This window comes from Tyto alba, unplaced genomic scaffold, assembly GCF_018691265.1.
Source record: "Tyto alba isolate M040663 unplaced genomic scaffold, T.alba_DEE_v4.0 Super-Scaffold_5, whole genome shotgun sequence".
NCBI lineage: Eukaryota > Metazoa > Chordata > Aves > Strigiformes > Tytonidae > Tyto > Tyto alba.
The window spans coordinates 766,542-783,016 of NW_024881326.1; the positions used below are offsets into that span (position 1 = coordinate 766,542).

The window sequence follows — 16,475 nt, forward strand, 5'->3', positions numbered from 1 at the left end:
TTCCCCAGGCTTCGTGTCTTCAGAACAGATAAAATACTCTTCCTTTGCCAGCCCTGTTTAGTTTTATTTGGCATTGGAGGCAAATCTAAGAGCAAAATCAAAGTAAAATGCTACCTTGATAGAGTGCTGGAAAAAAGATAAGCAGGGTGAGGCATGCAGTAGAGTTTTTCCTTAAATGCTTCTGTGCGTTTTACCGAGAATTATCCTGGCACACTCTTAGCTGTTGAAATTGGTACACTTGTCTAGTTTGCAAGGTGGTAACCTTAACCCTGTGGTCACAAGCTGTCTGCATGACTAAACTGCTTAATGAAACCGAACTGGGTTAGGTTTTACACTGTCTCTGTATGCCACAGATTTCTTTACGTGGATAAACCTTACTGGGGAATGTTTTGACATTATATGGGAGATGGTGCCTACAGAGGGGAAAAGCAAGTAGTTTAACTGAACAGAGAAAATTTATTTGGCTGAGGCAATCAACAATTAAACCGTTTTTATAAAACTGTTTTAAGGGCACAAATGTAAAGTTCTGATACTGCGATGTTCCTTCTCTATTGTTGTTTATTCAGCTAATTGCCACTGGCACAGGTGGGGAGAGCGCTCCATTTGCTGTCTGAATAAACAGTTACTGTATGAGCCCAAACCGCTACCTGACTCCCTTTTTCTCTCCCCCCCCTTAGATTTTGATCCTGCTCTTGGGATGATGACTGGAATCCCTCCGATCAACCCCATGATGCCAGGCTTGGGGATAGTCCCACCTCCCATCCCTCCGGACATGCCTGCTGTGAAGGAGATCATCCACTGCAAAAGCTGCACTCTCTTCCCACCCAACCCACGTAACTGCCTATTATTCTTTTGTCTTTCTGTCTGCCTATATAGCAATACATCTGTGTGTGTATATATATTTTTTTTAAAAAGTGTATACAAGAGAAGAGCCATTACATTGCCCGGACGTAGCAGCTCTGGGGTGAGTCAGACTCACTCTGTGACTAGGGGCTGGCAAACAGGTGACAGCAATAGGAAAAGCCTGTTCTTGTCGCTGAATGTTTGCCATTTCTGTAAACAGCCTTTTCAGTTGTTATATTGTTAAGGACTGGGGAAGAAAGCATTCCAGTCCCTGGCTATTTGAACTCAAATCTTCATGGTGTGGTTTTTGCATGTATTATCTAAGGCTTCAAGGACAACGAGCTCGTGGAGGTAAGGGAGCTGGATCAGCCAGCGTGGGCTGTGCTGAGAGCTGAGAGTGCTCTGGGTTTTGCAGAATGTGGTGGAGAGAGAGCAGAGGCAGTTGGAAATAAAACAGAAAACTCTAAGAAACAGGCAGGGCTCACCAGGCTATAGCAAGAAACAGGGATCCCCTTCAAACTAGCTGACTGACCCTTTCTCCTCTCTTGTAATAAAAACCAGAGAGGAGGAAAAAACAGCGTTACCTGTCAGTCGGCTGGGCTTGTGCAGGGAAAGGTGCAGGAGATGAAATAGCCAACAAAATGTAGACGTGATAGGGATAAGCAGAAGATCTCATTTCTTGGCTCTGGAGGATATCTTTAGCCATTGCTGTTAGAACAGACATTTATTGGTTACATAGCATTCGGCCTGTTCCAGTCTTTGTTTTAGTGTTTGGGATTTTTCTGGCTGAGGGACTTCTTGGTACTTGTATTAATTTCCACCAAAAGGTTCTAGATTGTCTTGATTACTTTTAGGCGGGGCTAATCTTACTTTGCCCTCACTCTTTCTGCTTCAAACTTGTACATTTATATATTAATCAATTCCTTTCCCGTTCCTTGCAGACTCCTTATGTGTATTTCTGAAGTCTGTTTTGGAGTGATTACTCATCCAGTTGGGCTTGCAGGGCAAGGCTTTTTTTCTTCCTTTCTTTTGTTGACCTACAGGTTCCAGTTTATTTATTGGAAGCTTTGAATCACATTCAAGTCCTTAGAACTTTTCAGACCAGTTCCTTTAATTTCTTAACGTTGCTGCCATGAAATAAAAGCCTCTTTAGTTACGAAGCCTGCAGCAAAGACATTGCTTTTTTTAGCTTTTCATTTCAATTAAAGTGGATCAGCTTGTGGTTGCTTCATCCAGATTATTTTTTTTTTTTTTTTAGCACTAGCTGTTCTCTGACATCCTTAATACTTAAAAATGACTGCCCCATGGATTTAAAGAACTAACTGGTGAAATGTATTGACTTGTCATTTGCAATATTGTTATCAATACATTTGTTGTTCAGCTTTTATCTGAGAAACTTGATGTCGTAGTCACAGAGCTCTGTGTAGCATGATGTCTTTTTAGAATATTAAAAAATATTAGAAAATTTCTAGTGTTATTCAGATCTTCTCCTGAAGCACTCTGTGGTCCAAGTAATTTCTGATTTTTTCCAGAGTATTCTTTTTTCACTATCTCACAACCAAACTACAAAGCTGTACCACTGATTTCAGTCCTTCCTGCACATACCCTTGCCTTACTTCATTTGGAGCTTGCCCAACGAAGGAGCCTGTTTTCATCCCCTAGCCATAAAAGAAACCTAGACAGCTGTCTCAGGTGTAGCCTAAATTACACAGATATGTACATGGACATGATTTTCATAGGTCCTATGGATCAGTGTGTGTGGGTATAGCTTGAGCAGGTAAGTCTGAAGTGTGTGCAGTTGCGGTGCAGAGTTTAGTTGATTTGCTAAATGATGGTGTGAAGCCTGTTCCCACTCTGGTAATTATTAACAAACTGTTGTGGCCGTGAGACAATCTGCTCTCCCTTAATGCTGATCAGAATTTTTATTCCAGCAGCCAGCCAGGCTGTAGCCTGAAGTTTCTCAGTATTTTAACAGATATCACTGTGAGACCTGACACTGCTTTGGGGAGAGTGGGCTTAGAGTCTTTGTCGGAAAGCAGCTTCAGAGCACACCTTTATGTCAAAATGAAATGCAGTTCTGTCTCTTAACCCCGTATTCTGGTGACCTCTCTTTCTGTGGCCTAGGATGCAGTCCCCTATGCTCAGCAGTTTTTCCTCTGCTGAGTCAGATATTGCATGAGGGAAGATACCGTAATTGAGTAGACAACTTTCCTCCTGCTTCTTCAAGCTTCCTTAATTAACATTTCTCTTGTTTAGCTTGCTTTCCTACTTGTGGACTTTAAGATGCTTACCTCTGAAGTACGTATCATGAAAAACATGAACTGCCCAAGCTGCTCTGTCCAAGCTGCTCTCAGCGTGGGTAAAACGCAGCTTGCCACAAGTTTGGTGTTGGGTCCACGTCACGCATGAGCAGTGCTGCCAGGGCTGACCAGCTGGGCTTCCCTGGCTCTTCGTGCTTGACAGATTTAGGAGGGACCTTCACAATCCTTTTCTGCGTGGGGCAAGGTTTGGTACGTTCCGTGTTGTCCCCCTGGGAGGCTAGCAGGACAGGGCTGTGCTTGTGGAGGGCACGTTAGGCAAACACGTGCCTTAACCCTGGAACCATATTAACTGCAACAGGGATCAAGTCTCCCTCCCCTGTGAGAAGAACACATGAATTCCATGGGGACAGTTTATTTTGCTGTGATCTCCAGACTAGCTGGGGCCTTGCTCCTTGTTACATGAGCGTCTGCACTACAGTAAGTAGTTGTGTTTGACTCGGAAAACCAAAGGGCCCGTGACCCAACATGTTATCCTTAGAGCAGGGCGTTGGGCTGTGGCACTCTAGTGCTGTGTTGCTACTCTGAGCAGGCCAGTGGCAGCGGGAGGCTTTTGAAGGTGGGACAAGGACTTAATTCTTGCCAAACCCAAGATTTAGTAATGTACAGGCTTGCAGGAGCCTGTACATGCTGTCGGCAAAGATCATGTCTGCAAAGTTGATGTCCTCAAGCAGCAGGAACTGGTTTCGTAGCCAACTTAGTGGGAACTGAGGCCGCAGCTCTAGTACAGTGTTAGCAGTGTGGCGTGGGCTCATCTTGCTTTCTCCATCACTCCCCTTGTCTGACTGATGTGAGAAGAGGGAGGTGCTGGTACAGGGGGAGAGGCCAAGTCTCAGTTTTCTATATGAAGAAAATAAAAAAGATGCTCAACACCCACTAACACATCTGCCTCACTGTGCTTGTCATGAGACTGGGTTTCTCACCACAGGATACTTGTGAGCAGACTTGGGAAATGAGTTAACAGCTTTTAATGGCCTGTTTGTCCGCTGGAGAATGGAGCAGGGCTCCCCTGACTTGGTTCGTGCTTACTGGGATCAGCAGGAGCTGCACAGGGTCACGGTTCCCTCTTCTGCTCTCTGCACCGGGTCACAGCATATGGCAGAGCCTGCTGGCAGCAGGTTAGTGCAAGCAGCTTGGCAGTAAGCACTCCCCTGGCCTTGGTGTTTCTGAGACCGCTGTGCAGAGTACTGCCTGCAAATTTTGCTTGGTTTGTTATTTTCAGAGGAGGAGTCAGATCCCATGAGCTGTGCTTACTGCCAGCTGAGCAGAGGGTGAGAAGCATTCCACCCCGTAAAGCATTAGCGATAAATTCTCAAGTATAAAATGGGCAGAAATTACAAACTGGGGAAGGTAAGAGCGTAAGCGCAGCCTCGGGCACGCTTCTCCCCGCAGTGCCTGCCCAGCCCAGCCCGGCCGCGGCGCTGTGGCCCTGCAGAAGTCTGTGGGTCTGGGTCAGCATGGCACAGTCTTGAACCTACCAGTGGAAAACCAAGGAGTTAATTCAGAAGCAGTGCTCTTCACTGGCAGCAAGAGGCTTTGATTGCACAGAGAAGTTGTGGGAGATGTTTGTAACTGCGTGGCTATATATAACTCATAAGAAGATGCCAGCAGATGGCACCCGAGCCTGGTGGGCCCCCAGCAGTGGGAGCCCGTGGTGCTCCTGTGCCCAGCATTTTAAATAAAACTCCTGCAACGCCCAGTCTGATGATTTCTCTTAGTTCACCATCCCCAGAAGACAATCTGTCTCACTGTCCTGGAAGCAGTTTTGGGTTGGTGTTTTTTTGGGGGGGTTGTGAGTTTTTTTTTTTTTTGCATTGTTTTTTTTTTGTTTGGTTGGTTGTTTTTTTTTTAATTCAATATTTGTTGACAAGCCAGTTGAAGAATTTTGAGCACTGTGTTAGAAGGAAGATGGATTGTTAGTGCCTTCCTGGCCTCCGAACACGTAATGAAATAGTGCATCTCTTCATGCTGGCAAGCAAGTAACTGTCACAGAAACGCTCAGACACTGCTTTCAGGGTCCCTGTTCCTCCCAGATTTCTTCCAGCCACGCTCACAGTGGTTTTTCAGCCCAAGGCCTGTGCACGCGATGTCAACTGAACTCCCACCAGGATTTCATCTCTTCCTTCTGTAATATCTTCTTAGTCTAGATTTGATTCATGGCCTTCCCTTAATTTTAATACTCTTGGACCTTTTACAGACTGCTGTATCATTTTTTACCCTTTAGAATCCCCTGCATACGTCTTCTACATATTCTTTACACTAGCACAGTCCTTTAAGCCATGCTTGTGTTGTGCCTCCCGTGATAAAGTTTTGAGTTCCTGGTGCTGCTCGTGTTCTACAGCAAGAGCTCAGTGAGCCTTTGCTTGAGCTAGGGAGAGTGTTTGGAGGGCTTCAGGCTCCTGAGACCTTTTGTTTGGAAACAGGCTGGCAAATGGGCTTGATCTCGTATAGCACCTCAGCAGTTCTGTAGATCTACTGCCTGGTCAAGTCGAATGCGGCGTAGCTAGGTGTCCGCTCGAAGGAAGCTGGGAAGGGACGGTTGTCTCTCGGGAGAGGTGGGCAGATGAAAGGAATGTGTGCTGACAACCCAAAAACTAACCTGGTCTGCTCTCTCGCTCTTGCTCTCTTCAGATCTACCCCCTCCAGCGACAAGGGAGAGGCCCCCAGGGTGTAAGACGGTGTTTGTTGGAGGGCTGCCGGAAAACGGGACCGAGCAGATCATTATGGAAGTGTTCGAGCAGTGTGGAGAAGTCATTGCTATTCGAAAGAGTAAGAAGAACTTCTGTCACATCCGCTTTGCTGAGGAGTTCATGGTGGACAAGGCGCTTTATCTTTCTGGTAGGTGTGTTTCTGTCTCAGGTGGCAGCTTAAAATCCTGCGATGGAGACACAATGATGGCTTTATAGTTATAATGACAGGCTGTGTCGCAACTGGGAGACTTTTCTAATGTTGTGTCAGTTCACCTCTTTTTCTGCTGCTATTGCATTTCTGCTTACATACATGAAAACAGCTCCTGATAGGAAAGATAGTCATGCTTTGTTACCTTGGGTACTGCAAGCCTCTGCCGAATATTGGGATGAGCTACAATCAGGGTCCATCCCCATCTTACCTGGATAATGTCCAGCCAATTCCGTGGATAATGCTTCAGGGCCCTATAAAAATTTGCGGTTGCTCTCAATTGCTTGTTAATTGGGTGGTGTGCTTGACTTCCGTCAATACTTTTTTTTCCCCTGTTAGTTTCAGAGCTGGGCTCCTTTCGCCTCGGGAGCCCCAGTTCTGCATCCGTAGGGTTTGGGGAGGTTTGTCTCATGGAGGACAGAGACCTCGCGGTTGGTGCGCGCAGCCTCGGTGGGGCTGGCAGACTGTGCGTTCCCAGCCAGGCCCGTGTTTGCTGTGCTGGTGACATCTGCCCTCCGCAGCCTGGGCTCTCCACCTGACTCTTTACCATTCTAGAAAACATACAGTAATACTTTCTATTTCCGTGCTAAAATCCCTTCCAAATTAATTCTTTCAGTATCTTAACAAACCAAGGTACTGCCTCCAAAGCCTGTGCTCTTTCCAGAGAGATGAGATTGTCAAGATAAGTGAGGGAAATGCTCTCTGCTGTTTAAAATAATGGAAACTTTTCTGTAGTCTGTTTTGACTGATTGTGAGCACTGCGTCTCAGTCCAGAGACTGTTGAATCGAGTTAGACTTGCAATGCCCTGTTAGTAAGAGCTGTGCCTCTTTGTGGTTACCCCTTCTACGTAGCCAGTACAGCCTCTTGAGCTGCAGGCATTCCCTGCTTGTAGGTTCTCCTGCTCAAAGCCGTGGCCATGGGCGCAGTCATCGGTGCCCTCCACATGCAAGCGTTGAGTCTGGGTTTGTTCTTTGTACAAAGCCTCTCTGTAGTTCAGATTTTCTTCCCTACATCCCACCTCTGCTTTTCTTAATCACAGAGGAGAGCCTTCTCGCATGTTTGAGGTGCAACTCCAGAGAAGGAGTCCTGCAAACCGTGCTGGTGAGAACAGCTCCCACACAGCGGACGTGCACATTCGCTGACCTCAGTCCCGCTCCCACCAGATGATGGGGGCTGTTCCAAAGGTTACCACCATCCGTCTGCTCCCCTCTTTGCCGTGTCTCACATCTCCTTCCCCCCTTCCCATCCCCAACTTCCGGAGTTTGTGCAAGTGTGGAAGAATCCAAGGCAGCTCTGCCTTGCCCACGTGAACAGCTGGGCTTAGTCCCACATCCTGAGGGGTTATGTGCAATTAAACGGTTGCTATTTGAGACCCGGTACCTGCTGGTGTTTAGAGGAGGAGCAGCCTGTGTAAGATCTTACCTAGCACGTGCACAACACAGGCAGATAGCAGCAAACCCCCTAACAGTGTTTGCTTTTCCAGCACCACTCTCTGTGCACTAAACTCTTCCGTAAAGAGAGTTTCTGTTCTGGGGCTTTCTGGCTCTGTGGGAATGGGAGGCGGGCACTGGCGGGTGGTTGGGGCCCAGGGAGAGTCGCCTGTCTCTGAACACTGTTGTCCTCTCTGCCAGGCTACCGCATCAGGCTGGGCTCCAGCACTGACAAGAAGGATACTGGGCGCCTGCACGTGGATTTTGCTCAGGCTCGGGATGATCTGTACGAGTGGGAGTGCAAGCAGCGGATGCTGGCGAGAGAGGAGCGCCATCGCAGGAGGCTGGAAGAGGAGCGCTTCCGCCCGCCCTCCCCGCCTCCCGTCGTCCATTACTCCGACCACGAGTGCAGCGTTGTCGCTGAGAAACTGAAAGGTAAGTGGTTCTGCGGGCCACGGCCACCCTTCTGTGGGGACACGGGGACACAGGTTGGTATTCTCCAGTGGTCGTCTTGCTGAACTGGAGTGATGGTGCCATCTACACCCATTCAGACTGAGCCCTCGGCCTCCACCCAGCACCTCTCCTAGCTGTCTCTTTTTTGGAATTGTTTGTCTTTTGTGTAAAAACAAACCCCTACTTGAGTATAACTGTTTCTTTCAAACCGTTCTTGCTCATGTTGAAAGGACTAGTGTAAGTCCTAAGACCTTCTTTGAAGCCTAAGACCTATGCGTGGCCTGATTGTTTTGGAGCTGGAGGATATTTTCTTTCATGAAGAGTACATCTCAACAGGGATATGACGTTTTTCAGTCGGTTCCTAGCAGTTGGTCCTCCTCTTGTTACACCTCAACAGATGGTTTGCTCCATCAGCTTGGCGTTAGACTTGCCTTCCTTTGTACAGCCTTGTATCCAGATAATACCGTGCTTTCAAGAATTGTGGTTAGCCACCTGGAGTAAGCTGACCTTTGAAAGAGAGCGGGTCAGCACTGCCAGGGAAGGGATCTGGAAGCTGCGCAGGTGACCCTGTACTTCTGTGGTGTAAAGGTGTCTGTCCTTGCTGCAGATGACACAAAGTTCCTGGAAGCCATCCAGACCTTGCTGACCTGGATAGAGCGTGGAGAAGTGAACAGGAGGACTGCCAACAACTTCTACTCCATGATCCAGTCGGCCAACAGCCACATTCGCAGACTGGTGAACGAGAAAGCAGCTCATGAGAAAGAGATGGAAGAGGCTAAAGAGAAATTCAAACTTGCTCTCTCAGGGATTCTGGTTCAGTGTGAGTAGTGTTTCCGTGCTGAATGTTGGTTGTCTGCTGCTGTAGGGAAGACACTTGATTTCTAGAGTCTGGAGAGGCCACGCTGAAAGGGCTCCAGGAAAAGAAGTAGCAACCGCTTCTGTGCAGCTACAGTTAATTTATGAGCATATGTCATTAACTTGGCAAAAGTTTCTGCTGGTACTTTTTATTGGAGTGAGAGTCCACATCTGGGGGGAGGAGAGAATGAATTCTTAATTTTTTTCCTCTTTTAATTATAGTCTATTAGTAGTTCTGTCATCTTTTCGACTCCACTTCTCTGCACAGACAAGGTAAGTTCCTGGTAATCTGGTGCCTCAGCGAAGTGTACAGGATTTACTCGCCAAAGGTAGGATGCAGCAGAGTGTTTCCAGCACGCTGTTCTCAGTCACAACTGAAAACCTGTTGCAGAACAGCATTTCAACCTGGGTCTTTCAAATCCTGGTACTTTTAAACCATGAAATCAAGGAAGAGGCATGGGCTATATTAGTTCCAAGATGTGGTTTATAACAGTTCCTCAAACCGTTCATTGCCTATTACACAGCTTTTCTTTAGTAAGTCTGAATTTTTGTTTTCCTTTTTTTTGAGTACCTTTCAGAGTACCTTCTCCACAATTGTACTAAATCTCCTTGAGCCCCTTGCTGGGTTGTGAACACTTTTAATTTCTGGTTTTATATTCAGTAATTTTGGCTGTTACTTGTTTGATACTTGATTTTACTTTTTTTTTTTTTTTTTAAATTCTGTTCACGGTAAAAAAATACAGGCACACGGTCCAGAGAGAAATACATTAAGCACTGCAGAGTAAGTAGTAATGGACAGTAGCATGCGACTCCACTCTGTAAAACTCCCACTGATATCTCAGGCACTCTTGGGTTAATCAAAGTAGCAGAGAGCTGGTTTTATTTTGTAAGAATTATGCCTACTACAACATCAAAAGTGTTAAAAAAAACCAAAACAAAAACAAAAACCAAAACCAGAAACAAAACACAAACAAAAAAAAATCAGGAAGGTATGTTTTCTGCTGTTGGGTGAGCTCTCATCCAAGGAGAAGCACTTTGTATTTCCAAAAACCTCTGCCAATTTTCTGGAGAAATAGAAGGAATAAATCTCCAGAACCGAGCAAGGTGTTGGCTGATGGCAGAAGCCTTTCTCCGTGGTACGCACGGGCGGGATGCGGTCGTGCTCCAGCTGTGGCACTCTTCTTTGGGACTGCACCACTGGGCAGAAGAGCATCCCAAGCCCAGCTTTCACAGTTGGACTTTATCGTCCCGTTCGAGAGCGCGCGCGCTACCTTGCTGTGCTTGTTACACTCCCAGGCAGCGCTGTGCAGCGTATCGGAATGTTTTTCAGCGCGACGTGTGCCTGCCTTTTTTCCAGTGGAGAGCAGATGCCATTTTCCCAGCTGATCGTTGCCCTGTGAGCACTTGACACGGGCCTGGTGAAGTCCATGCTTTTCCTTCCAGGCACAGAGTCCCTTTCCTGAGCATAGCTTCAGCACAGTACAGTGTTATAAGAAAAGGTTAGCCAAACCACCTGCCTGATTCCACTTTTTTACTCCTTTACTCCTCTTGTTCGCCCTCTCTGGATGATATTCTGGCCTGATTTGACTGCTGATTTGATACTACAGTCGAGCAGATAGTGGCCGTGTACCATTCTGCCTCCAAACAAAAGGCTTGGGACCATTTCACGAAAGCTCAGCGTAAGAACATCAGCGTGTGGTGCAAACAAGCAGAGGTTGGTAATTTTTTATTGTGTTAGATCCTCCAGCACAGTCTCTTTCTTGTCAGGATATTGATGTTAAGTTTGCACAATGCTCGCATGGATAACAAGATCTTAATTCACAGTGTAAGATGGGAATTACTCAGTCGTCTCTTGTGTTACAGGTAATAAATTTTCTCTTTGTACTTGTGTTACTAGTAGCAATACATTGAGATCTGCATGCTGATTGAAGTTGTGCACAATGATAACAATTACTGATCTGTTTTCTGCTGTTTTTAATGCTAAAGCAAGAGGGATCGCTAGAGAAATGTTAAAAAAAAAAAACCACCCAGCAAATCGTAAACGTCATCAGAGATCTGTTTCATCCCATTTTTATTGACAGACTTTAGAGGTAGAAATAATTGCAGCTGGACAGTTTGGAAAGCTTGAGGGAGGATGTTCTCATATTTGTGTATTTATCTCATTCAGTGACACTGCTAGTGAAATACAGGATTTAAAGGCGGTGACAAGGATGGGGTTGATGGAAGAAGGCATGTCACTCACACTGCTCTTCCTGCAAGAGGAGGAAGAGTGTTCTCAGTCCCTTATCTGATCTTATCAAAGCTTACTGGAGTCAGGCACAATGTCAGAAAAAATAAAGCTAAGGTAAAGAAAGGCTGTCTCTTGGGAAAGCGATGGGTTTGGGAGATGTTGGTCCTGGAGTCTGTGATGAAATACGTGCTGCCTTCTGTCACCTGCATAGTCGGGATGTCGCTGCTTGGCTGCATCTGGCAGTGGAGCCCATTTCGATGTTTGTCTGGCCTGAGGAAGAGGGGAGGAGATAGCTGTGCTCCTGGGAACGTGGAGGGCTGCCACGAGTGCCAGAAGAGCCCCGTGGTGGGTCTCCTAGTCAGAGCTTGTCTCCCCTGGAGTCTCACTTCCACGCCCCTTCCCTAGAGAGGTTAATGCTCCAAGTGGTAACAGAAGTACTGTCACCATGGGGTATGAGCAGTTTTGAAGGAAAGAGTAAGAAGTTGTATTTTTCTTGCTCGTGAAGCCTTTAAAGTAGGTTGGAGCTTGAATCAGTTTTTACTGCTGCCAATAAAGACTTCTTTGAAGTAGTAGGACCCAGATCTGAAGTGTAGAAAAGAACTGCTATGAAAAATACCTGCCTTTTATCCTAGTCCAGGGAGACACTGCTGTGCTTGGAAATAGTCTTTATTCACTGCAGAAGCGCTGAGAGTCTGGAGCTGACCCTGTCATTTATGTGTCAGAAGTAAGGCAAAGCAGATGCTTTCTCATCTCAGCATAACCTTAAGTTTTCCAGCCCCATGGGTTGCCGGTGTTCAGCAAAGCCACGCTGGGAATATCAGTCTGGATGTGTGAGATGGCAGCTGTGGCCGAGGGGCTGGAAAGCAGGCGGGTGTCTGGCCCCGTTGTCTAAGTGTTCCCGTGACAGATGTGTCTTGTCTGCACGTGCTGCCGATTAGTCAGGTTTGGGCAAGAAATCCTACTCTGCCTGACAGCTTGGGATTTTTATTTTTGTTTTGGTTCCCTTGCTTGGAAAGCAAAGGCTACTGCTTGCTAGACCTCATCGTGTGGCTTTCCAGAGCCCTGTGCAGCCAGTGGTGAATGAGCCCTCTTGAGATGGGGAAACGGGAGGCACCGACTGAGCAAGTATTTGCCTAATGCTGCTCAGTAATTCTCTGGAAGACCATTTTTTTGGCTCCCAGCTGTGGATCGTGCTCGGTGCTTCTGGCCCCAAACCATTACAGCAGTGTGCCTGGGTCTGCCTGTGTAGATTAGGTAGAGCTGGAAGCCTGGAGATGCTTCCTGACACCCACTCAGACGAAGGCAGTGGAAAAAGAATAAGTGTATGTTGCAGTGCTTGTTTATTCCTAAGAAAAAGGACTCTAATATGCAAGCCTTAGAGCAGCGAATAAAGAGCAAGGTTAGCTTTCAACCACAGCATCTTGTTCAGTTACTCCTTCAGTACAGTACTGAAATCCTGCTTGGCTCCTCAAATCCCTCTTCTGCAATATCCAGATGTCTGTCTCACAAGCAGAGCCCCGGAGAGCACATCCATCCCCCGCAGATCCCTGCAGCCTGCCAGTCCGTCAGGCACTACACGCGTTTCTGGTAGGGATTTGCAGGCGAGATGGTACTGAAGTTGCCTGCGCAGCACCTCGGTGCCACCTGGGGTATTCTGGTGCATCTGGAAGAAATTATTTCCATCATCGCTTCTTCCCTGACAATGTTGGGAACAGGGCAGAAGAAATGGCGCCCAAATGTTTTAAAATATTCCATTTCCAATACATTGGTATTGGGAAGATGACAGTGCTAAATGATTCCATTAGGTAGCTGTGACTCTGCGAGAACACCAAGGCCATAGCTCCAGGGGTCTTTTGTAAGTTCTCACCATTTCCTCAGGCACTGCGACTCAGACCCGCGTGGATCCTCCTGGTCTTGTCCCAGTGTGAAACAGGACCGGTTTGCTTAAACCGCCTCTGAAAATATTAGTCTGGGTTGTTAGTGTAACTGTGTTAAAATGCCATCATTTTCAGGTGAACCCGTAATGATGAGTGCCTAAAAAGAAACCTGTTACTCTGAGGGATGTTAGTTTCTGTGGAACACATGGGATTGTCGCAGCCAGGGCTGGGAAACTCTAAATGACCGTGTTTTCCTGGGAAGTTTCCAGCTGTGATCTCCCCATGAGGCTGCACTTCTGGGACTTTCTTTCCAAATCCCACCGAGTCAAACCTTTTGCAGTAGCTACAGGAGGAGCTAGCGTTTCATTTTACACCTGATAAGCCAGGTGGAGAGTCCGATTCAGACGATGCCTCTCCTTTGAGCCTTAGTGCTCCTGTTCTTTCCTGCTTACTGAGATTGCTTGCTGTGCTTGGGGTGGGAGCACTCTCTCCGTTTGGAGCTGTCTTTTGTTCCAAGGTAAGTTCTCCCAGTGGGAAGAGGCTGTGATACCCCTGGTGAGGCCTCTTCCAGGAGTACTTGCTCAGCCTGCTGGTCTCTCCCAGCTTAAGGTCTTCTCTTAAAGGAAGGTGGACCCACAAGAGGCATCTTCTTGGTACAGCTTTTGGCAGAATTTAATCCTGAGGGTCACCGCACCGGAGGAAAGCCTGGGGGGCAGCTCAAGGAATGGGTATTTGCTGGGGAGGCATTAGGCTTGGCCAGGATTTTATTTTTATCAGTGGTGACTGAAGGTGGTTTTCCCAGGCAGTGCTGACAAATCCTGTAGCTGCAGGCAGCTCGTTAAAAAGCCACGGAAACTTGAGACCTGGTGAACCACCCTGCTAGGGTAGCTACCAGCCAGCGTATTCCCTTGCTTAGGAAGGGCCTGACTCAAGTATTTGGCTTCTGGGATGCTTTTTCCTCTCCCATCCAGGGCTGTCCTTGGGCACAGTGAGCCATGGTGTAGCCTGGCCGGGCCCCGCTGCGTGCTGGGCTCTGCGCCGCCTTTTCCAGCTTCGAGGCTGCTTCGGGCTTTCAGCTGTTGAGCAGAGTCACTTAAAGGCGACGGGAGGATTTTTCTCTGATCCTCAGCTCGTTTTATGGGTGGTCCCTAGGGCAGGCAGCAGTTGCTTTGGAGCTGTGGCCAGCGCTGCCCATTGCGCTGGGATCTGCCTTGTTCTTGCCCTTTCCCCGTTGCTGTCCCCAGGGGGCCCGTTCATCCAAGCTGAAAGCGTGCTCGCTCTCCCTGTTGCCTGCTCTTGGTGGACGTGTGCTGGGTGCTGGCAAGCAGAGTTTTTGAAAGCTTCAGGCCATTAGAGTAAAATCTACAAAGAGCTGGACGTTACTTTTATTTCATGAGTAAATCTTCTGTATCTTTTCTCCTATGGCTGTTTCTGGGGCGTATAATCCAAGTAAAGTTGTGATAAATTGGCATCGGATAGGGACGCTTGGCCGCCTGTGTTAGCCTCTAGTAAGTACTGTTGACATCTCCATCTCCTTGGATAACAACTGACTGCTGTTTTGCGAGTGCTGCCTGTCCTGCTCTGCAGAGGGGATGGGGAGCCTGAGCTAGGCGTTCTTCCCTTGCTGTGCCGACGGGCTGACGTGTGTCTGTGTCTCCGTCTGCCCGGTGGGAGCAGCGGGTGGGGTTGGCCGGCTCTGCCCGGACAAGGTGAATGGAGCAGAGAGGACACGCACAAGCAGGAGCTGGGGTGGCTCAGGGACCAGCGTAGGAGGTGGCATCTCTGCTCCTTTCTACCCCGTAACGTGGACCAGGACTGTGACAGAGCGGGGAGGGTCCGGGCAGCTGGAGGGAGAGGCACCGCGGTGCAGGCTGAGCGCCGGTGGTGGGCACGGCAGGAGAGAAGCTTCAGAGTTGGGGAAGGGTCAGGAGGCGGGTGGGCATTCACTGGCCACTCTCTGTGTACTTGCCCTTCCGGCTTCTCAGTGGCCCGGCCTCTGTCTCAGGTAGGTTTTGTTGTTGCAGCCATGCAGCTGCACGGAGGAGGCACGGAGTGGGCAGCGCTGCGCGTCACCGGTACGGTCGTGCTGCAGCGGGGCGAGAGGTGTGGGGCGAGGAGGGAATTGTGGGGGCCAGGGCTGGGAGGGTGCGGGGTGTGTTGTGTGCCAGGAGAAAGAGATGGCAGGGAACAACCAGGGGGGACGTGGCCGGCGGAGCTGCTGTCACAGGTGAATTACTGAGAGAAAACGTCCTTGGGTTAACTAAAAGGGTTTTCTTGATGATTAAACTACGATCAAATTATAATTAATTGATGATTAAATGGTAATCGAATGGTGATTAAGCAATAAGTGATTGGTAATTAAACAGTGATTTGACAGTGATTAGACAGGGGTTGAACACTGTACTAAGTACACTTCTAATAATTAGGCTATAGCCGGAGATATATATGTTTATATATATGTTGCTAGCATGCAATATGCTTTTAGGTGTCGTGTAAAGTGTCTCCTACCCTGTTATAGGCAGCGGGTGCCACGTGAAGGCTCTCTCAGCCTGAGGGGCAGCCTCGAGAGGCGTCCCTGCCCAAGGGCGATCGCTGCCGCGCGCGCGGCGGAGCCCGGCAGGGCTGCGGATAGTTGTAGTGTCGAGCAAGGTGAAAGCTCCTTTGGTGCATGGGCAGCTGCAGCGGTTCTGGTTTGGTCTTAGTCCCGGCTCAGGCGGGTGCTGTTGGCTCCCGAGGAGATGGGGCCGGGCCAGGGAGAGCAGCGTGCGCGGCAGGGCTGACCCCGGGCAGCAGCGCTTGTCGGCGAGGGCGGAACCGAGGTACCGAGGTACCGAGGAACCCTCCGAGGGGGTTGCAGGGGGTTGCATCCGGCACCAAGCGGGAGAGTGTGGGGTGGGAGCCGTGGGGCTGCGGGGCAGGGGGGCAGCCCCGCTGGGAGTTACTGGCTGCTGAACGTAGGGGAGGCGTGTGGAGGTCGAGGGGGGGCAGATAAGGGGAGAGGGTTCACCGAGAAACTACGCTGCGGGCAAGGCGAGGTGCCTGCCCTGGGGCGAAGAGTAAAAGGGGGAGGTGGAAGAGTCAGTGACACCAGGAGCGCTGACAGTTTGACTCACGCTAGGTATTGTCCTTGATCTGATAGCCTGTGCCAAACTTCTTTTTATCGTTTCCCCTTTCTTGTATCTTGGAGTTGCATCTTGCAGACTTAGATTTCAGCATCTTTTTATCCAACCAATCCGTTCCTGGTAATCTGTATTTAAAAACCCCCTCTACTTTCTGAACCTTAGGAAATTCGTAACATTCATAATGATGAACTAATGGGTATTCGAAGAGAGGAGGAAATGGAAATGTCTGACGAAGAAATAGAAGATCCATCAGAGATGAAAGAAACAGAAGAATCAGGTAAAATTACTTTTCACATCTTATAAACAAAGTACTCATCTTGTCAGTGGTTTCTGTCAGGAGCCCCATTCAGACTGTTTTGTACCCCAAAATTGTCACAGGCAGAGCAAAATCCACTGCAGTTATCTGGAGTTGTTTTCCTCTCGGTGCCTGCCTTGTTGTACCCGTTAG

The 16,475-nt window shown here is 48.3% G+C and overlaps 1 protein-coding gene across 5 annotated transcripts in view; it reads left to right on the forward strand.

Annotated features, from left to right (window-relative positions):
* The window catches only part of ENOX2 (ecto-NOX disulfide-thiol exchanger 2), a 48,682-nt gene that overhangs the window by 21,544 nt on the left and 10,663 nt on the right, over positions 1-16,475 (forward strand). For all 5 annotated transcript variants that reach the window (XM_042807210.1, XM_042807208.1, XM_042807209.1 and 2 more), the window contains 6 exons: positions 678-833; positions 5,793-5,999; positions 7,692-7,925; positions 8,551-8,763; positions 10,406-10,512; positions 16,190-16,304. In XM_042807210.1, the coding sequence (XP_042663144.1) occupies positions 678-833; positions 5,793-5,999; positions 7,692-7,925; positions 8,551-8,763; positions 10,406-10,512; positions 16,190-16,304 (1,032 nt within the window). The remainder of the gene's footprint in view (positions 1-677; positions 834-5,792; positions 6,000-7,691; positions 7,926-8,550; positions 8,764-10,405; positions 10,513-16,189; positions 16,305-16,475) is intronic.